The sequence below is a fragment of the Cucurbita pepo genome, chromosome LG19 (genome assembly GCF_002806865.2).
Source record: "Cucurbita pepo subsp. pepo cultivar mu-cu-16 chromosome LG19, ASM280686v2, whole genome shotgun sequence".
Taxonomy (NCBI): Eukaryota; Viridiplantae; Streptophyta; class Magnoliopsida; order Cucurbitales; family Cucurbitaceae; genus Cucurbita; species Cucurbita pepo.
In genome coordinates, this window is record NC_036656.1 from 7,159,340 (window position 1) to 7,181,291 (window position 21,952).

The 21,952-nt window shown below is 37.5% G+C and overlaps 5 protein-coding genes across 7 annotated transcripts; all 5 read right to left on the bottom strand.

Annotated features, from left to right (window-relative positions):
- Window positions 1–509: 509 nt before the first annotated feature.
- LOC111781913 (protein NUCLEAR FUSION DEFECTIVE 6, chloroplastic/mitochondrial) lies at window positions 510–2,757 on the bottom strand. Of its 2 annotated transcripts, none has more exons than XM_023662647.1 (3): window positions 2,500–2,752; window positions 2,310–2,431; window positions 510–787 (listed from the first exon to the last, which is right to left on the bottom strand). In XM_023662647.1, exons 1-3 carry the CDS (start codon window positions 2,667–2,669, stop codon window positions 780–782), a joined length of 300 nt encoding a protein of 99 aa, XP_023518415.1. In that variant the 5' UTR covers window positions 2,670–2,752; the 3' UTR covers window positions 510–779. The 2 variants fall into 2 exon arrangements, with proteins under 2 accessions (XP_023518415.1, XP_023518414.1); XM_023662646.1 differs by lacking the exon at window positions 510–787 and adding an exon at window positions 1,369–1,745 and having other exon boundaries at window positions 2,500–2,757.
- Window positions 2,758–3,063: 306 nt separating this feature from the next.
- LOC111781162 lies at window positions 3,064–4,258 on the bottom strand. The gene is made up of 3 exons (XM_023661615.1): window positions 3,913–4,258; window positions 3,678–3,839; window positions 3,064–3,502 (listed from the first exon to the last, which is right to left on the bottom strand). The coding sequence occupies exons 1-3, from the start codon at window positions 4,084–4,086 to the stop codon at window positions 3,263–3,265; spliced, it is 576 nt and encodes a 191-aa protein (XP_023517383.1). The 5' UTR covers window positions 4,087–4,258; the 3' UTR covers window positions 3,064–3,262.
- A 1,280-nt stretch (window positions 4,259–5,538) lies between these two features.
- On the bottom strand, window positions 5,539–6,591 carry LOC111781558 (protein E6-like). The gene has a single exon (XM_023662225.1). It carries the CDS (start codon window positions 6,514–6,516, stop codon window positions 5,674–5,676), a length of 843 nt encoding a protein of 280 aa, XP_023517993.1. The 5' UTR covers window positions 6,517–6,591; the 3' UTR covers window positions 5,539–5,673.
- A 1,924-nt stretch (window positions 6,592–8,515) lies between these two features.
- LOC111781559 lies at window positions 8,516–9,231 on the bottom strand. The gene has a single exon (XM_023662226.1). The coding sequence runs from the start codon at window positions 9,039–9,041 to the stop codon at window positions 8,577–8,579; it is 465 nt and encodes a 154-aa protein (XP_023517994.1). The 5' UTR covers window positions 9,042–9,231; the 3' UTR covers window positions 8,516–8,576.
- Window positions 9,232–9,402: 171 nt separating this feature from the next.
- LOC111781556 (homeobox-DDT domain protein RLT1-like) lies at window positions 9,403–21,819 on the bottom strand. Of its 2 annotated transcripts, XM_023662222.1 has the most exons (19): window positions 21,190–21,819; window positions 20,637–21,083; window positions 18,845–18,918; window positions 17,813–17,923; window positions 17,552–17,710; window positions 17,349–17,438; window positions 17,037–17,201; window positions 16,715–16,937; window positions 16,134–16,234; window positions 15,458–15,544; window positions 15,221–15,373; window positions 14,975–15,127; window positions 14,376–14,585; window positions 13,615–14,283; window positions 13,009–13,530; window positions 11,732–12,364; window positions 11,511–11,612; window positions 10,686–10,949; window positions 9,403–10,541 (listed from the first exon to the last, which is right to left on the bottom strand). In XM_023662222.1, the coding sequence occupies exons 1-19, from the start codon at window positions 21,335–21,337 to the stop codon at window positions 9,753–9,755; spliced, it is 5,100 nt and encodes a 1,699-aa protein (XP_023517990.1). In that variant the 5' UTR covers window positions 21,338–21,819; the 3' UTR covers window positions 9,403–9,752. The 2 variants fall into 2 exon arrangements, with proteins under 2 accessions (XP_023517990.1, XP_023517989.1); XM_023662221.1 differs by having other exon boundaries at window positions 17,552–17,923.
- Window positions 21,820–21,952: the final 133 nt, after the last annotated feature.

The window sequence follows — 21,952 nt, forward strand, 5'->3', positions numbered from 1 at the left end:
ACAATCTCAATCGAACATCAATATTGTTTGTTACTCTTATGAGGAAGGATTCCACCATCTCAATCCTGCTTAATATAAAATTAGATACTTATAAATTCACCTATATTAATTTTTTTTAAAAAAAAGTTGTAGATATTTTAGAAGTACAGGGGCTTGACGAAAGAAAGAGAAAAAAAGCGTTTTTATCATTTTTTTTTTAGAGAACTGAGTAAAGAAATTGAATCGTACTTCCTTAATTAAATAAAATTCAATTAATTTAGAAATTGCTTATCTTTCTCCAAGTGAGAGGTCCTCCGCTTTTAACCATTAAAAAATATTTTCCACGTTAAATCTTAGTTGACTTCTCTTTTTCATTGTTCTAAAAATTACGAACAATAATAAATTTTTTTGTTCCAAAAACAAAAAATCAAACTAAGCTGATTTCTATTTTTAGAATGACAAAAATACATAATCATTAACAGTTTTTACAATTTTCTATTTTTAGCTCTTAAATACTCAAAATAGAGTGCCACCAAAGCTACGTATCATCTTAATAAAAAAAATAAAATCTTACAGTTACTATAATCGATGAACTCATCTCAAATTACAGTAATCATCCACCTACAGTACAGCAAAAACGGGAAATGTAGATAGATTATAAACATTGTCTAAGAAACTGCACATCCAACTATTCTAAACTTCAATTTTTATACCTAAAACATCATGATGAACAAACATGTACATAGTTATCCTCCTGCTTGGAAATGAGTAAGTCGCTAAGTTCAGCAATGAGCAATCTCTCACGATCCTAGAGAAAGAAACATGTTGAATTAGATATACAAGGGGGAAAAAGATCGACGATGGATGCAAGGTTACATTGTTGAAATTGTATGAAACCTACTTTAGACAATGAGATTGAAGATGGGGATGGAACTAAAGGGAGGCTGGCAGCATATTTCAATGAATATAAAGACCATCATGAAAAGTAATGGCCACAAGGTATCGGTCATAGGAACAGCTAAAGGCCCAATAAATTCATTTCTAAAAATGTAAACCCATTCTTTGATATAGTTCAAGATACCTGTAAACTAGCTACATGAAATTATGTTTCAAGAAGTTACCAGCGTAGGACCATCTATATGTTTTACAAACCCGAAACCTATTCCCCTTTGAATTCTCCTAGCACTATGACTCATTTCAACTGCACTCTGTAATCTATTGGATCCATTTGTGCATGCCACATTAAAATTTCAATGTTGTGAACGTTTGTATCATACTTTATAATGATTCTTTTAGTTATAGGAGGAAGACTTGGATGCTAACCTAGAATTGATTACCTTAGGTATGTCCTGCTCAATAGCAGCATTCATCATTCAAGAATCAACAACATAAACACAAATGTAGCAGTATCACTTTTCAGGGGTGACTATGATGTAATACACCATTTTATAGAAAGTTATAATGAATGGATATGAACTCATGTAAAGTCCCCAAAACTTCAAGAGAAAGAATATTCAGTAGGGACAACTCAAGGATGGTAACTGTCATCGGTAGTGAGAATTATAACAAAATTTTGCCTCACCAACATGAATATCAACCTACACAAACCCAGTTATGAGCTTGTTTCTTCCTACTTCTATAAAAGCTCAATGTCACTGAACTACTTGGGCATGAAAAACAAGCAATACATGACTTTATTTCAGCATATTGTCTTTAGAGGGCAAGTGCTTGAACCATCGACATTCATCATACATCATCAATGCAATCTGAGTGGTAGAAGAAATCAATAGCATCTTGTCATGTTACTAAAATTAATGCCATCAATGAGCAAAGAAAAATAAATTCAGAGCTAACTTGACCTACAAAGCTATTCTCATTATTATGGTATAATATTAATTCAACATCCTGAATAAACAATCAAGATTGAGCCCTTTAAACTATGTTGGTTAAAAATCCAGACAATGACTAAACGGTAATACCAAAGAAGAAAAGCTTAATATATACCAAGAGAGTAAAAGATGGGCCGATGAAAATGTGAACAATAAATTCACAGCCGGACGAACAAAAATGTTCTTTCAAAATTTCAATGAACACCAAAAACGCAACCGCACTTTTTAATGCACCTAAATATAACCCCAACACACAGAGAACCATAAGAACCAACTAACTTATTATCCATTAACGGGACGTAAAATCACCAACACACAGAGCTAAAGCCAAGTAGCACAAGAAGGAACACTCGATCAATAAAATAAAATAAAAAATAAAAAATAAGAAAAAGCAATCAGGTATTTACATAGAAAGTTTAGGCTATAAAATCTAGGAAATACCTTCAGGGGTCCAACCGTAGCTCCTACAAGAGATGCAAAGCATAGACGTAAACAATGCAGAGGCAGTAGCAGAGTGGTAAGGAAGCAACGATTCCACACAGCAACTCACCTCAACAGGAAACCTTCAGAACACAAATTCATCAGACGCAAACAAAATCGAAATAGCAGAGAAGTTCCATCGAAATTTTAACTCGAAATGCGATGGGATTGGGAGAGTGGGCTCTGCTTGCCCTTGGGGATGCCAAAGGGAGATCGTAGTGATTTCAATTTGGCACCGCTGGTAAGTCTGCCGGAGATGGTGGTTCGGGCTACGATAGATCCGAGGGCTGACCTAGCAGCCATGGCAGCGGCGGAGGACATGGTTCCTGGTTTAGCAAAGGAATTCTGAAAGCTCTTTGTTGGGGGTTTTCTGGAGGTTTAAGGCCTCATGCGTTTTGTACTGGTGTGAAAGCGCCTGTACCGTACGTACAGATATTTGGATGCCGAGGTATATAATTACTATTAAACCCTTGGATTAATTAACCCTTCAATCATTTTTATTTCTATAATTTTTATTTTCAATTGTTGTTTACTATTGCTGTAATATTATGAAATTGATTAAATAATAATTATAAATTTCACATAAAAAATAAAAAATTATAAACATATTTTCAAATTGTATTTAATTAAATTTAATCTTTATTCTTGACATTAAATCCAGATTCTTTTGGATTAAATCTGGGTATCTCGTTTCTGTTTGTTTCTCAGGAAAGTGATCGGGAAAAGGAAAGCTTAAACGCTTTTCAATTTTGATTCAGATTCTTCAGATAAATTGAATTCAGAAGCAAGCAACGAAGTTCCAGATTTCCGATAACCACGTCTTCCATCAACAATGTTCCAAAACTTGCAAAGAAAAATAACTGAAGCAATTTGTAATTACGTTCGCCCAATTTCACTTCATCTCGTTTCCTTCTTCAACTTCTCGAATTTCTTCGACTTCTGATCATCTTCAACATGATACCGATCAGAATCGGAATGCAGATTCGGCCTGATATTTCAGCGCTCTTCGTTTTCCTCGTATCTAAGCTTGCGGAATTTACCGATACACACGCATTCTCGTCCGTCGGGAGGTACAACCACGTCTTGTCGCCCGGCCTTATTCCGATGAGCCGGCCGAGAGACACGCTGTGGTCTTGGAAGAACGAAGCCGTGGACTGTCAACATCAGGAAGAGAAGAAACCAAACAGAGGTAAATGTCAAAGATAAATTAATTTAACGAAGTTTGTTTGGCTGCATAAATTAATTTAACGAAGTTTGTTTGGCTGCAATCATGGAAAGTTCATCGACTCTAATTTGCAAAAATGAAATGCAGATCATAAGTTTCCGAACCATGGTGTCGAGTTCAGAGGAAGACAAAGAGGAGAAACTCCTTGAAGGAATGTGCGGGGTAGGGAAGGGATCCGTGGGCGGTAACCTCTGTGAGTCTGCCATTCGAACTCTGGTGTTCATAACCTCGAGTCCCAGTGGCCAACCATTGAGGATGTCTTGGTCCTACAAAATTAGCATCAAAATCAAAACCAAAAGGCAAGCTAAAGAAGCAATGTTAGTGGTTCAGTCGGTTAACCTCTGAAACCATGGGTTTCGTCTCTGGAAATCGGAACGCAAAAGGAAGATGTAGGAAATGAATTGGGGGATTTGCAGAGGGGTTTAGGGTTTTATATGAATTGGCGGATTCGAATCTGAAGGAAAGGGTGATAATTACGAGGGGCTTCTGCAGATTCAAGAAGGGGTTAGCCATTTGGTGAAGAAAAATGGGTTAGTTTCTTCTCGGTCACACATCACAATCAGGCTTCATTTCGGTACCAAAGTTCACATAATCTTCGTATATGCCAATGGGTATGCCTATCTCTCTCTCTCTCTCTCTCATTTATTCTATTGCGTCTAAAAGGCCACAAACACACACAAATAGTAAATGCACCTGAACAAGTAGTTCTTCATTCATGCCTTCAATAATTATTCTGTTTTTTTTTTATTATTATTATTATTAAAGTTTAAAAATAGATTATGTTTGAAAAATCAATTTGGTTACGGTAATATTGAATGAATCACGGACATTTTTGACATTTTTCCAAGGAAATTCCTAAAGTGGAAATTCAAAGCATATTAGAAATATAAATTGATTCATCTACTTTAGTAGGGGAAATTAATGAAATTAAGACATGGCATTGACCGGAGACTCCAATCTATATAATAACCAGTCAACATCTAATTTGCTTGAAGCATAGGGTGAAGGGTAGGGGTGGAAAATGATTGGCTAATTCTATAATTATTTTGTTGCTCATCACTTTCACATTGCCTGCCACGTGGGACTTCCTCATAAATTAGTTTGTTAGGCTTACAACATTTTGGGCCCAGTGTCTTTTGGGCTGTTTCCAGCCCATTTCATTTGAGAGTATGGGCCTTTAGTATTGGGCCACCTATCACCTACGCTCTATTAGGATAGTGATCAAGGACATGTTTGGTAATTCACTTTATAGTTTCCAAAAAGAGCCCATAATGGACCACCGCCGTACCTGTCCGGCGGCCCCACTGAAGTTATCACTCACCTTCCGCCACCATGTTCTCCAAATTGGGGAAATAAAACCCAGCCCCATTTAATGGGGTCTTGGTGAATTTTCATCTCCCTCGAAGCCGAAAGGATTCACAGAAAGACAAGATGATTTGGTCTGATCTGATCTGTGATGGTTGTTACCATTCCTTGTGCGGATACAAACAGTTTTTTAAAAAAGACGAAAATGGAGTCACGGATATCGTCTCCTTATCTACTTATTTATGGCACTCCTTAATTCTGAGTAGGTGTTTGTAGAGCAATATGGGCCACCAAACCCATATCAAGTTTTCTTGTAAATACTTTGCAATTTTGGCCTCATGCATTCATTGCATCATATGACTCAGAGTAAATAACTCCTTCCCAAACTATCTGTTTCTAGTTTAAATTTATATAATCTCGTTAGGAATCACGACTCTCCACAGTGTATGATATTGTCTACTTTGAACATAAGCTCGAGTGGTTTTGCTTTGGGCTTCCCTACAAGGTTTAATATTCCTCACTTGTAAATCCATTATCAAAATTAACCAACTTCAGACTTATTCCCAATAATTCTTAACAAAGCTTAGCAGCATTAATATAATGGAAATGAAAACATTTGTATATCATATATATAAATATTTCTTGCAGACCCAGAAAACAAAAGATGAAGAAGCTACCACATTTATATATGATCTTTGCTGGAGAACGAAACAGAATTAAATATGAAGTCAGGACATACATTCCCATGCACAAGTAAATATATAATTTTGATAATTTAGTAGTGGTGACGGACATTTATGGCACGAACTCATCGGATTCCTCTTGGAATTCTGTCTCATCATTCTGATACCTTCCCATGGAATTACCGTATTGGTTCGTGTTGTAGTTGTTGTTGTTTCTGAAATTATTCCGGCTCGGCCTGCTTTGATGCTGAGGCTCCCTGTTGAGGTCATAAAAGTACTTTCCGTTCTCCATGAATCTCGTGTCGCTCATCCCTTGTCGAGCCATGTTGTTCTCATTGTCATCGCGGTTGTTGACGTAGAAATTGTTGTTGTTGTCGTCGTTGTATTTTTCCTCGTCGTATGAAGGAGTTGTTGTTGTTGCATACTCGTTTCGAGATAGGCGGGTGTTTTGGAAGCTTTGTCGTCGGTTGTCGTAAAGATCCTTGTTGTAGTAAAACGAATTCTCGTACGGTTTTTTCCAGTTGCTGTTTTGGAAATTGTCGTTGTTGTAATTGTTGTTGTAGTTGTAGTACTCCTCTGACTCAGATTTGTAAGAAACGTCGTCGTTTCTTTTGTAGTTGTTCTCGCCGTCATCGTAGGTAGTGGTGGTAGTAAACGGTCGGCCGCCGGTTCTAGCGTTGGGATCGGAGAATTTAGCGTCGGAAGTAGAGAATTGGGCGGATTCGTGACCGTAGAGACCATAGCCGTTGTCTTGGGTTTGAGGGATAAAATTGGGGTCTTGATCTTGTGGGTTGGTGGTTTTTTCTGAGTTTGTTAAAGGGTCGACTTTGTTGGGGATTTGGGATTCGCCATTGTTGTTGGGTACTTTGCTGAAGAAGTTGCTTTCTCTGCCATGGATTTGAATGAAGAAAAGACTGAGAAGAAGAAGAGAAAGGAGCTTGGTTGAGGAAGCCATGAATGCCTCTGCCCTTGAAATGAAGAAGATAAGAGCTTCGGCTGTTGATGTTTGTATAGTGAAGGAGTGTTGGGATAGGCGACATTATTTTATAGGCCTCCTTTCCAAATATGTCTTTCACAGTTTCTACTCCTTAGGTGCATGTGGGTAGGGTCAAATTTCAAATAGGTTACATTTAAGTCCGATTAGCTTTAATTTTGGATCAAAATGTTTGAGATTCGAACTATTGTAATTTTTTTTTTTCTTTTTACAAATATTCTTTGATTAATAATCAAGGAAAGATTGATTTCCCAATCTAATTGATTGAGTTATGCCTTGTAAGACACTTTAGAACAAAATGAAATCAACTTTGATTAAATAATTAAACAAGGAGGAAACAAAATTATTAAACCGCAGTGTAATTTCTTTTTTGCTACGCTTGAAAGCAAAAGTTCAAATGAATAATTAGAGGGAAGAAAGAACATTAGACTTTTGTGTATCACATTTAATGTATATTTTAAATGGAGATGAGAAAAATAATTTGTATAGGCTTCTGTAGAGGGTAGCTGAAAATCAAATAAAGTGGGTACTTAGGTGAAGCAATTGATGGTGGGTGTTGAAAATATGTTAGAATTTGAATAATGGAGCTATAACTAAAAAAAGCATTCATTTTTGTGCCACAACGACCATTAACTGTACCTAAAATTGAGGCGGGTACGTGCTAGATTAAATTTTGACCATTTTATCTATAGTCAAATTTGAATAGAACTGATTAAGTATCGAGATAGATATAAAAATGTTAAGGATAGAAACTGTGTATAGATTTGAATGTTGGGAATGTGGGAGTGGGCGGGACAAAGGAAAAGAATGGCATTTAGTGGAAGGATCATGTGGGATTTGAAGGCATATTCAGAAGAGGAGGAGGATGGGTGGCCCTGTCATTTGTCAAACAGACTGTAGGCGTGGCCCGCATTGCCTTGCGCGACTGGCGCTGCATAATAGCCCCAAAACTCCCGCGGCCACCACCTAAAAAATTGACCTTTTCAACACCCACCACACGCATTTACATGCCATACCGCTCACTATGGTCGCTTCTCTTCACCATTTCAACGCTAATTTCTCAATATCTTTTTAAATCTAAGTTTCATTCTCAACAAATTTTGTGACTTTGTATTTTTCTTTCCACCTTCTCCTCCAATTATGCCTATGATTGTTTAATCTTAATAAAACACCTGGTGGGCTACACTTCTCCTAGTTTTTTTACCTCTTTTTGAGCTTGAACTATTACAAATTGTATCAAATCCTAACACCATGCAGTGTTGCATTCTTTATGTGAAAAAGTCTCCCTGACAAATACGTTTATATTGAGTTCATTGCCCATTTTTATAAGGGTGTGGAGAAACCTAAGTTAGTATAACATGATTATATATAATAACTAGTTTATTACAGCTATTGATCTAGCGGAGTGTGATTTTATTCAGCAATTTTTTTTTATAATAAAAATGATGTTGTTTGGAAATTAATAGACATTAAATAATATGTAATGTTTGATATGGGAGCGTTTCTTGTTGGGAAAATAAGGAATAAAGTGAAACAAGAAACTAAGGGTAAAGTAAGTAAGATAAAATAATATTTGAATAAACAATTAATTGAATTTATAGTATCACTATGCCCGCCCTTATACTTCCGCCATGGCAGCTCCAATTAAAAGCTTTTCTGTGTTTTTTGGCCCAATTATTTCTGTGCACACTTGCGATTATATACTGCCGAGAAAGTGAGACCAAATTTCTACGGAATTCATTTTGTTGTCTTCTCCGATTATTGTTTCTGTTCTTCCACATTTCTCAGCCTCAATTACTTTCCACCCACTCGCATTAATGGAATATACTTTATTTTCACTCATTTGATATCTGGTTTCCTCCATCGCTTTCATAACCACTATTTACTCTACTCTACCTTCACCCATTAATGAGTTCTTCCCAAATTTGAAATCTGAACCCGACCCAGAAGAGCCGATCAATCGAAACAAGTGCCCACAATAATGGATTTAGAGCAGAATTTCTGAGTTGTACAATAATTGATCAATCAGTGGAAGATAATGGATTCCATAGCAGAAGGGAAAACAACAACATATTGGGAATTATAATTGGGATTAAGGGATGAACGTCGCTACCCAGACGCTTTCTTCTGAGCCTCATTCTCACGTAGGTTCTCCTCTGTTCATCGCCCCACTGAGCGGGATTGACGCCTTTAGCGAGAATCGATGGCGGAGGGTGTTGAAAAGGGCATTTGGATCGCCAGGAGGTTTTAGGGAGGCCGAATCGGGAGAGTCTTTTGAGGAAGAGAGAGAAACCCCATTGAAGGTGAAGAGAGAGAAAGGGGAAAATTGAAGGTTTAGGGCAGAGGAGAGGGGGGTAATCCCAATTGAGGTAACAGGGGATTTTGGTAGCGACGAAATATTGAGAAGCGAGCGGCGGCGCAGTGGTGGGGCAGAGCAGAATGTGGGTCAGGACTTGAAGCTTTTGTGGCCATGGCGATTCTTCCATTTGAAAAGGATTAGAGATGGAGAAATCGTCGACAAAAGTGGAGACGGGAGAGATCGAACACAGGAGAATTGGGTGTTGGGCTAATGGCTTAGCTTCGATCGATTAGCTTTGCTTCCCAAGAGTGGCCAAATCAATCATCTAATTCCACCTGGAAGTTTCCAGTCTTCTTGTTCTTCCCGACCCATCCCTGTCTGCCACTGTTCTATGCCCCAACAGCTCTCAGAACACATGGGTGAAGATTATTATAAGATTTTGCAGGTAAATAAGAGTGCCAAAGACGATGATTTGAAGAAGGCTTACAGGAAACTTGCCATGAAATGGCATCCCGATAAGAATCCCAATAACAAAACAGAGAGAATACTTGTTAGTAATAAAACAGAGCCTTATAAAATTTCGACGATTCTACAATGTAAACAAGAGCTATATGGTTCTCCCCTTGTAGAACATCATGTATCAACAACTATTAACTTTACAATTTTTTGTTTTATTATCAAATAGTTACTCTAAGAGGAATGATACAACGCTAGATTTCCACCAATAAATTAGAGTAGGGATCCTGTAGGTAATGCCAGTCATGATGCCCGCCCCTCGAGGGGGTTCTAACACTAATATATTTGGGGATACTGCTCTATTTTGTTTCCCCTGTACAAACTCAGCCGCTAGTGAAGGGTATTCAAAACTACGCAGCTTTTCTCAAGTGTCTCTCAGTATTTAATCACTATAATCGTCGGAAACAGGGGATTCTCTTCCACCGTTATTGCCTACTATCCTATTTGGTGAACAATCCGACTCCACGCTCGTATCATCATCTAACTCTTCCTCCCCAAAATCATTTCCACCCTCTTCAGTGCCATTGTAGTCCTCAGATAACTCCACATCCTCCTCATCACTAGCCACCCTTAAATCACCATTCCATCTGTTGGAGGTGCCATTGTCAATACCATACTCCCAACTCCCTTGCTCATATCCAACTTCCTGCGCATCCTCGTCTGAGTCCATTGGTTCTACGTTGTTTACATTCTCTTCATCCTCTTCGTTCTCTTCATCTTCCATCACGTTCTCATCATCTTCCATATCCACGAACCTATCCATTTTTTCATCCTCCCATTCCCCAATATAGTCTTTTGGAGATTCATCTATATTCTGAGTACTACTACTAGGCACGAGCCCCAACAATCCTTCATCTGGAATGCTATTCTCAGCCCTTCGCTTCCTTACAGTACGGCGACCCCGTACCCCCAAAACCTGCATACCTTGTCCCAGTTCCCTCTGTTCTTCATTCATCTTCTCATTACTCTTCACATTTGGCCGGACATGGCTAGATTTGGAACCATTAACTTTTTTCTGCCACCTTTTACGACGTCCATAATCTCGACTCCTTCGACCACGTTTGTAGCTGTTCCTTAAACTTTTTGGATCAGCCAAGTTTTCTTGCTTCATTAGACCATCATAGTCCAGTTCGTTTTCATTCTTAATCTGGACAAATCTACTGGGAAAGTTCTGCAGAGAGACAAGTCATCAGTTTCGAAGGATGATAATACACTTTCCGCAACAAGGCACACAAAAAGAACATGTATCAACTTATTTCATGACAGATACTATAACGTCTGCAATAAGGAAGCAATAAGAGAAGAGATAACTTACTACATGTTCTCCGATTTCCTTATACTGGTCAGGCTCTGGTTTCTCACACCCGATATAATAAATTGATACATCTATCTCACAAAGCCTTAAAGCAACAGCTGCACTAGTCCGTGGAATCCATGGTAATGTAAGAACAGACCCAACATCTGCTGCGTCACGTATAACATTCCTAGAGATAGAACATGAGCTCAGGTGTTCGTCTGTTGTAGTAAAGTCTGATTTTAGGAAGTCTCGCTTAATTACACTTTCAAACAGGGTCAAAATCTGTAAAATTCATCAAAATAAATGGTTAAAGCTTCATCCATTCGAAGAATAGTGAGAACAAAAAATCTAGAAACAATTAGCAGATTTGATATGAACAGATTCTGGATTCAAATACAGATACGAGATGAACAAATATTAGAACACAGCAGGGATGCATACCGCAATATACATATCAACTATGTAACTAGAAATTAAATATTAACTCCCAAGTTCACTGGCTAGGTATTACATGAGCATGCACATTCTTCTGCCAAACAGCACCAAATAATAAGAAGGCATGTGTAGTAATGAAGAATCAATCAACTACCGATTTCAAGCATCTAATTGATATCAGAAGGAAAACTTGGCAACGATAAAAACAAGTTCCTGCTAGTTCAAGCAAGTGTTATAACAAATAACTGTTGAGAGAAGTAGGCGAGGAAGACGGTTAGTAACCCAGATTTATGAGGACGAGGGTTTATGGATAAAACAGATAGCCAACAGTTTAAAAGATCCAGGGTTGGAGGTTTATAACAACTTTATATAAGCTCAGCACTTGAAAACTTGAAAACGTAGAAATACCTGTAGTAGCTCCTCAATAGTTGAAGATAATTTCATCCTGACACCCCAATCTTTCCTTTGTTCTGTCCAAAACAATTGAAAAGCTTCTGAAGGAACATGTACCTGTGAAAAAGAAACTCCTAATGTAGAGTTCAAGGCAGCTTAAAGTGCAGGCATGAGCCTCCAAATCTAAAAATGAAATAGGAATTCTGTTGAAAATGGTCTTAATGGTTATTGCTTACCTCAATGAAAGCTAAGAGGGCCTTGAGTAATCTACTTTTGAGGGGAAGAGATGCATCTAATGCATGTGTATCCCAATGGTAAGACTTCCTTTCCCTCGTACAGTGACATTCGTGTTCCAGAAAATTAGTATCGTTCTCACTAGTGCCATAAGTTTGATGGCATGAAGAGCAGTGAGAATGTTGAGAATCAAACAAGCACAGACAAGAATCGCAAATGTCCAACAGCGGCCTGCACCTTTTTTCTCCAAACTCCATGGCACATAATGTTGATGTGCTAAAGCACTCTCTTAACATCCACCTCTGCAAGTCTTGATACCTTCTAAATGCAGCCTTCTTTTCATTTTCATTTCTCCCGAGCTCAATTCTAAATGAAGATGATGTTATCGTTGTATCCAAATTTAAACCGCAAACAGTGCTGCTAGGACTGTTAAAACTGGCATTGCAATCAGGACTAGAGCTCGATTCATCGTTTTCATTTTTAGGAGTAATTTGACTTTGAACCATCACATTGACACACTGCAGATTCCTCCGAACATTTTCCTTAAATGATGTCTCTATCATTTGCAACATTATGCGTAGGTGTGATTCTCTAACCCCACGTGTGTCCAAAGCCATTGAAAGAGCATCAAAGCCCTACAAATAAGAGAGATCAATTAATTGCAAAGGTAAAAAAATGCAAGTCGGAATCTAGACACAAAGGATTGACCACCAAATTCAGCTGTTTGAGAGATGCAATAAGTTACATAAGCTATATGGATAAAAAGAATCTTATAAGAAAAGGTTCTAAAGCATATGCCAAACTACTACATAAAAATACAAAGAACCTTCTCTCAAAACCTGGTATACGGTACATCTACTGACAAATTTCAGAGTACCCCGACAATCAAAACTAGATGGCAAGATTTTATTTTTTTTTTATTATTATTATTTTGGCATGGATTAATCTGATCTAATGACAAAAAAAAAAAAGAGAAGATAAAAGCACGTATGAAACAACTAATTGCTTTGAATACACTAATGCCTGATGTTTAACAATTTTAGTCCAACAGAAATTCCGCTATAGTACACAATATTCAACTGTGTAGAGAAAATCCTGATTCCGAGAGCTGAAATAATAAATGGAACAGAACATTCTAGGGAACTAAACTAACTAAATTCAATGAACCGACAGAGGGTATGCAATGTATGTCCACCTCTAAATAAAAATGGGAAGAAGATACTTTAAAAACAGGACCTCATATAAGATAAACTAAGCACCACAAAAACAAAATGTCTACCTCTTCAGAATCAATAAGCATCCATTTTCCATCATACATTTCTACAAAGATTCTCCCAGAACCAGGATCATTGCTTGAAGAAGATGCAACAAATTGCCAGTATCGATTACGCCTACGATCTCGACCTAGAGGCAAGGACCTGTAAGTGTACATTTCTTCTGCTCTGTGGGCAATATAAGATTTTAACTGTGAACGTGACCTCTTTGAAGCATGTCCACATTGTTGAGCCAAAAAGTTATCTGGGACTGGGAAAAAATCTGGCACTAAAGTAGCCCTCTCATTAGGCACACTACCGAGGTTTTCTGCAGTGCTAAGGGTTGTTTCATTGTTCTGATTGTCAGCAACAGGAAAAGGGCTTTGGCCATCCTCCATAGCGGAACCATTGAGTTCAGTTTCCACCTTGCTCACAATGTGCATTGGAAAATCTGATTTAGTAATGATATCTTCTTTCAGGCGAGATTTATCAATCTGAGCCTCTGCCAACATTTGCTTCTTGACAGCATTCGCGGCTTCCAAGCGATCCTATATAACCATTATTATTAAAATCAAAATCCTCCAATAAATATCATGAATAAATTCCATATACAAAACTAGACGTGACACTACCTCAAGAACAAGGCGAATTGAGTTTCCTTCATTTGCGATGCTGGTTAAGGCGATAAGGGCATTCAACCGCTCCTCAACACTAAGATCATGATATTCACCTTCTGTAAGTCCTTGAATCCATGATTCACCTTCCTTGCTCTCATCAATCTCCATATTTTCTTGATCAAGATCAGTAACAGTAGTCCCATCAACAGCAGCATGTTGCTCTGTAGGTATATTTAAATATTTTGTGTCCTTGGAGCCACTTAGGGGAGACGATGGTATATTTTTGGCAATCTCATTCTGTGGATTTCCATCAATATCATGACATGAGTTTTCATTCTCAACTCCCAGGTTAGCATCTCCTTTGCTAACATCTTCATTCACCAAAGATGTCGTCGCTACATCATCAACTTCAGGATCTTCATCAACATCATCACATTCAGATTCTTCGTCTCTTTCAACATCATCAGCATCTTCTCCAGCCAAAAACCCATTCTGGAATACCTGAATCTTCTTTCTGGCTACTGAAAGTAAGTCCTCGGCATCATCTGGATCCTTCCTATAGGGAGCTCGTACACGATATGTAGAAGGAGCTATTCTTTCAAAAAGCTTAGTATCCCTCGTCAAAGCAACAGAAATAGAAGCCTCTGGTGTTCTGCTTGTAGACAGATCTCTAAGTCCAGATCTCTATGCAATTGACTTATGCGTAAGTTTCTTATTAAAATTAGCAAGCTAAAAGCAGTATCAAAATTCTCAGTCAACAAAAATATTATGCTCACCTGTATCTTCTCTGCAAGTTCTAGTACTGTTAACCCCTGACTGCCTTCTAGTGAAAGGACATGGAAAGCAGCAAATTTGACAGTTCCAGGAGTGAGCCGATGCCTAGATCTTCGAGGAGCTAACAAACCCTTCTCTTGCATGATAGAAAATGCATTTTCAGCTGCTGAACCATTGCGAAGAGTAGAAACTACATCCTCACCACATTTAGCCTACAAATCAAGACAAATTCAATAAGAACATCGACAGTTTAAAAGTTACTAAGGAAGGTCCAAATTATTCAATAGAGACTGATTCAATACATATGAAAATTCATGCATGTACTAAAAGAAGGTCCAAATGTGGGAAGAGAGATATTTATGAACAGGTGTGGCCTTGGAATTCAGAACTTGTAGCATACGCAACAGATCTATCAAGATGTTTTAGTGCTAACAGTATAATTAAAAAGAAAAGCTCCTCCACTATTTACAGTAGCATCCCCCTACATGCTTCCTGACATTGCCACTTAAGGGCAATGAATTTCTGGCAATGAAGTACAAAAATTAGAGAGTTCTGTTACATAGAGAAATTGCTCATTGAAAAAGAATTAAAAAAAATAGACCTCATCATTGCTACGCATTTCAGACCATGCCAAACTCCTCTTTAACTGAGGTCCAAATCCAGCTGATAATGCTAGTTGTCGAAATATTTCAGGCCATGTTAATGGGTTTAAATGTTTCTGCCAGTTGCAAATGTCAAACCCCCACGCATATGCCTGACAAAAAAAAATAAATGTCAGACGGTTCTGATAAAACACAAAAGGAACCATCGTAAATATGCAAATTATTTGTATTATTCAAGTGATTACCCCTTCAACAATTTGTGGATGTCCACCTCCAGTGTTGGCAACACCATTCTGATTCATTCCCAATCCTGCAGAAGGTGTTCTTGCAACATCTTCAATATCTTTTACAATCAGTCTCAGAAGACAAATGTGAATCTCACCCAGTAATCTTGAATCCTAGGATTGAATTTAAGAAGTGCGTCAAAAAGAAGCAAACTTCGATTATTTTGTTGGGTAGAAAATGTCCTAATGAGAACTTACATAGTCATGAAGAGCTTGAACAAACTCATCAAGAGTAAAGGGCCATAGCTCTAGAACATCAGAAAATGTAATAAAAAATCTCCAGACCTGGAAAAAGAAATGCAATATATTTAGGTGTCCAATTTTCCTTTCAAAAAGATGTTACAGCATCCAGACTGGAAAAGTTTTTCCAATTGCCACTTTCCAGAACAAATGCTAATAAGATGAAGTAAAATGGATGCAAAATGAACTACAAGTTATATGAAGCACAGAACCAAAAAAACTTAAAGTGGTATCAGGGAATTGACAACATCTTGGAACTAACTGATATGTCAATGCACAATGTGTAATCAAATTACATCCTTGATCCATGACAAATTAATTAGGAATTAAATGAAGATATAAAACTCCAAAACTTTCTAAAGAACAAATTGTGACAACTTTACAATTATGTATTTTAAGAGAATATGGTAGAGCATTTAACAGTGATCATGTAACTCTTAAATTTAAGGCATGCATACAAGTGAATGACTCAGAAAATTCATATTCTAAAAAAATTGGAAGTGCATTTACAAAAGCAAAGATGTAGAAGTAACCTTCAACAGCTCAAAAATAAAAGTCATCATGAGGCAACAGAACTACCATAACTCTTAAAATGCTCGTTGAACTATACAAAGAAGGAGGCTTTGAGATCTACCATGAGAAGGTTACCAATGTTCTCCTCTGAATTGATCCAAGGCTGAATGCTGAAAGGTTTTTTCAATTGCACAGACTTGGGTGGAAATGCACCTAGATAATCTGAAAATAATATGAGCTGACTGTAAGATTCAGACAACTACAAAATAGTAATATCAATAATGATAATGATGATAATAACAACAATAATAAGATAACCAAAGCAAACAAGAACAGGAGTCCTAAAAGCATCTTATCATCAGAATAAAAACTGTTTGGTACAAAGGTAACAGGAGTAACCTGATTTGTCATTTTGATGAACTAATAGGTAGCGTAGTTTAAAAAATAAAAATAAATTGGGATTTGAATATATACTTTACTCATTTGGACATACAAAGAAATAGAGGGAATGGAATTGACATGAAGGATCTGTTCTTATTTTTTTACTTAATGAGTACTAAGTATTTGAACTAGCAAACAAGCATCGGCATTGAGCTCACAGGACTGACTACCAAGTACCACCTAATCTTACAATACTTGAAGTTAAAAAGCTCAAAGGATAGTAATATCTAAAATAGGTTGCAACTCGAAAACAATGCAAACCTCGGAAAGACTCGAGATTCTGCAAAGTGTCGTGATCAAGACTTAATATGGAGGATAATCCTTTGTTTGCAGCTGCTATTTCCATCAGTTCAAGCTGTTCATCCTCAATAAGTTCCATAGACTCACGAGCAATTCTACGTGCAGTAGCCTTCTCAATAGCAGCTTTGCGTCTCACTGCTTCCTTTTCCTTGCGAATAGCTTCTTTTTGCCTCCTCTTCTCAGCCTAAAGTTGAAGTAAATGATAGTGAGCAAGGATAACTTATTACCTATTATAGTAGTTTCCTTAAGAACCTAGAAGCTGAGGAGAACCCTTTTAACCTACCCTCAAATACTCCCTCTGCAGAAACTTTTCCCTCCGTTCAAGTTCACGTCTTTCCTCACGCTTCAACCTTTCTACTTCTCGCTGTTTTTCTCGCTGTAACCTCTCCTCTTCTTTCCTTCTTTCACGATCTTGCTTTTCCATTTCTTTCCTCATTCGCTCTTCACTCTGCCAGAAACAAAATTCATTGTTTTTCGAAGAGAAGTTTCTTTCAGTTTTTCTTAGTAAAGCAGCATACATATTGTAAACATAGTTTCTTTTATTTATAAAAGAAAACTAATAATTATTTAAAATAAATTAAACAACAAATTAAACCTTTTTCCTCAAATTGTCTTGTTTCTCAAGCTCTTTTCGCATTCTTATTTCATGGGCTTCAGCTTCTTTGTTCAGACGAGCTTCTTCACTCTACAGAAAGAAACAGTAAGAAATAAGATAATTCAAACTCTACAATCCCTCCACCCCCCACCCCCCCAAAAACAAGGAAGTATCCCAGCATCTTTTGAATGCTTGGGGAATACCTTGCGTTTTCTTTCCATCCTAATGATGACATCATTTGGGAAAACTTGCCCATCAGGTAACATATACGAATCTTCTTGTACAACCATTGGATTCCTGATACTTGCAGGAACAAATGTGTTATCATCGGCAGGAGATGGAACTGCAACTCCTTGCTGCTCCTGTTGAGACAGAAGACGAACCCTTGAGACCTGACCATGATAATTATGGCTCCTATTCAACTGTTCACGACCAAGCAAAAATGGAGTCCTGGCTGCTGAAACCTCGACTAATGAATCTGGATAATGTGATTGGGCAACTGGTCCATAAGCATCAGCTCTAATTCTAGACTGGTCTGGCATAAATGGATATTCCGGGAATGCCCTTGCAGTTGCCTGCACAAGAATTCAGTCCATTTCAACATGATAAACCAGAAGTAGATACACAAATAAAATCATTTCCAATTGTAACTATGTTAACTCAAGTTGTATAATATTCAATGATTATATTAACTCAATTAAACATCTGTATTTGATAATGATCAGGCTGGCATATAATCTTCATTAATTCTCTCTGCACCTTCTATAGTGATTTTTTGCACTAGTTGTTTGGAGGTGGTGTTTTACCTGCTGTTTATAAGGAAGAACCGACCCCACTGTTGGAAGAGCCCGATGGAGGACAACCTCTCTTGCTATCCATTGTAGATTGTTTAGCTTGATAATATTTAGGGGGTTGAGTTTTTTTTTTCAGGGATGTGTTGCCTACAACACTACCCTTTGGGTAAACGTTACCATGGAGTTTTGTAATAATCCCAGGTGAAATTAGAGCCCTTTCTAATCATTATTATCTTTGGTTTCCGTTGCCTGTATTTAAGCTCCTTTTGAGGTGGACTAATTGTATTTGCATGTGTAATTTTTTTCATTTTTCTTAACAAATATTATATATATAGATATAGATAGTTAGAGATATAGATGTATGTACATATACATACATGATAAAATTTTACTTAAAAAGGCTCACTATGGTAGCAATTAGGGGCAACATAGTACAACTTCAAAATGTGTTATAAACTATAAAGACATGCTGGAGCAACTCTCTAGGGCATAAATGCGAGGGGAAAAAAAGTGAGGACCTTTGGTGAAGTGCCCAACAGAAAATTTTATAAATCAAAAAACATAACATCATGAATAATCGAAACAGAGAGAATAGAAAAATTATAAGGAAAGGTTTAGATCAGGATGAATCAGTATGTCACCATTGGGTAGAAATGCTAAAGTACAGTGAAACACCATATTCAATTAACAAAATAGACTAACTTTATTTGATTTTGCATCCCGCTGATCATATTTGTCCCCATACAAATGTCCAGATCGCTTCTGCTGTTCAGCCACTGTTTAATCACAAGTGACAGAATGTTCAGCACAATACTATTATCATCAAGAATACTGTTGTAATCTAGCATCAAGTCATAGTGTCATACTCAACAAGATAACAACATACTAGGAGAAAACCTGATCATAGTAGAGTACGACTAATGCAAACAAAATAGGTTTTTGAGATATATTTGAATAAATACAATAATCCAAGTAATTCTTTTCAAGCAGTTTTTATCCATTAAATAAACAATTTTATGGAAAAAATTTATCTTCAAATAAATCAAAACCACAAATCAACTTTACAGCATCAGATGGTAGGCAGAATTTATGCGAGTAAAAAACAAAATACTAAGCTCAATAAGAATGTCACTTGCATCACATTTGGACTAGAGAGAAGTGCTTTTAACTAGCTCAAAACACTTCTTAATTTTTTCTTATAGTTTTTGATAGGGACTAAGCAAACACCAAAAGCTTTCCTGTAGTGCCCCTCACACAAGAACAAAAAAGGGATGAAGCCACAACAAATGATTCCTATCTTAAAGAAAAAAAAAGAGAAGAAAAACGACCTATCTAACATAGAGAGACCGTTTGGGATACTACTTTTTCCAAGAGTTCCACTACGCACCACCTAAGAAGTCCCCCACCAGCAAGTCAATAACCATATGAACAAGTCACAATTACCTCATACCACAAGAACCAGGTTCTAAAGGAAAACACTGGAACCATTAAGCCAAGAAAGCAATGTTCTTTTTTATTGGGTTCCCAACAACAGACCTCTTATGCTCACCCCTTTCGACACATCACTCCAATTGACCATATTATAAGGCTCTCCATCCTCGAACACTCCTATCCAATTAATAGTTCTCTTCAGGTAGCGATACTTTTTCCCTCAGGATACTATTGACAAGGAATGAAACTAAACCAATTTCAAGCAATCACCTACCCAAAAATGCCATTGTGTGCCCAAGACATCTTTCCAGAAGGACCTTGTTAAGAAATTCCTATTCCACATAATCATAGGTCTTTTAAATATAAATTATGGAAGTAGCCCACTCTTGTTTGTAAGATCAACAATCCTCAATAGCCTTCTCAATAGTGAAACCTTGATCAAGAATGTATCTCCAATCCACAGAGGCAACTCGCACCACACCAACCTCAATATCATGGCCACCTCGATAGAAACAAGCTTATAAAGGCCAGTAACTAAGCTAGTCAGCCTAGAATCCTTCCAATAAGATGTCTCAGACTTCTTTGCAGAGGGGAAATAAAGGTTTCATTCATAAATGAATCAACGAGGACCCTTTCATAAAATGCTTGGAGAACTTGAAGCAAATCCTTGATCAAGACCTCCTAATTACAACTCAAACTTCGAATTCTAGTGCTTCATCGCCATTGCTTATCAAGCTGATACTTGACTAACAAAAACATCGGAGGGGCTACGTTAATGGAAGATCAGCTAAACGTACTGCAATATCATAGCTAATACTTAAATACATCCTAAGTAGGATTAAAAACAATTAAACCAATACTAAAAATCTAGACTGAAACAAGAAAATAAAACGTGTGCTTCTTCTCTTGGTCCTCATTGTGCACTCCGATCCATGATTGATGCAAATTGAAGTTCTGTAAGTAACTCCTCCTCTTTATTCATATGAATGATTTAACGTCCATCTACATGCAGTCGGAAAAGAAGAATGGTTTAATAAGAATAAAATAATAATATCAGCAATACCTAGAGGTGCTCCGAAAGCATCAGGTGGTAATGAATCAAATTCAATCCCAATAATAGGTCCGTCCTCCCTCAATGGCTCGCCTAACTGCGACTCCACACAAGCAATGGCTCTAAGTTCCATAATGGACCTTGAAGGTTCGTAATACCTTCTCGTCATCAGCATATCGTCTCCACCACTTCCAGACGCCACATTATGCAGCCCAACATCTCCGAATGGACTTGAACCCGAGCCCGACCCTGAAGCGTAATCACTACCCGGCTCGGCTACCACTCTCAATTCGTCAATGGGAGAATCAGGCAACGCCGGTACCACATTTCGTGGTTTCTTCGCCGGTTCCTTCTTGTCTTTCAACCTCCTGTGACAAAACCACATCTGCAATTGCCGATCGGTGAGCCCCAATTTCTCCGACAGTTCAGCCCTCGTCGACTCTGATGGATATGTCTCCACTGATCAAATCAACGAAACACAACAAAATCAAAACGCGAGAAGGCAAAATAATAATAATTATAAAAAAAAAATAGAAAAAAGAAGAGGAAAGGTTTGTGAACGAACAAGCAAAGGCCTTCTCGAGGGTTTCCAGCTGAAATGGAGTCTTCATCTGGCGCTTGGGCCTGCTCAGACCCTCACTTGAGTTACTAATTTTGTTAATATTATCATTATTCAGGTTGTGATTTCCGCCGTCGGAAGCAGCAGCTTCCATCGAATTAGAAGGTGAAGATCGGAGAAAAGAATAGAAGAAAACACAGAAGAACACCCAAACCCTAGAATCAAAACCCAAAAACCAAAAACCAAAAACACTCTTCCAATACAAAATTGAAAAGCCCACAGCAACGGAACTTCGAATTTGCGTTTCCCTCACTTAACCTAAATACCGTAATAGTCAAGGAACAGAAAAGCAGTATAGAAGAATTATCATCATCGAATAACAACAACAATAACAATTCCAATAAAAGAATAATAAACGATTAGAAAAGAAGAAGAAGTTATAGGAAAAGGCGAATTCAGGATCAATTAACCAACACTCTTCTCTCACTCTAATCCAACCTTCCATAATTCTCCTTACTTTCTTTAATTCCTTAATTTAAAAAAAAAACGCTTTTTAATGAATCAAAGTCGAGCAACACTTTTCTTTTTTCTTTTTTAATTTACCACCACCCCCATCTCCCTTCCCCCTCCCATGTGATTCTTCTCAATTTTCATGAACTTTTAGCTCCAGTTCTTCCCTGTATATATATTTTTATTAAAATTCGTGTCTTGAGTTTCTAATTTCTACGCCATTTCATTCTCCATCCGTGAACTCTGGATTGCAGATAAT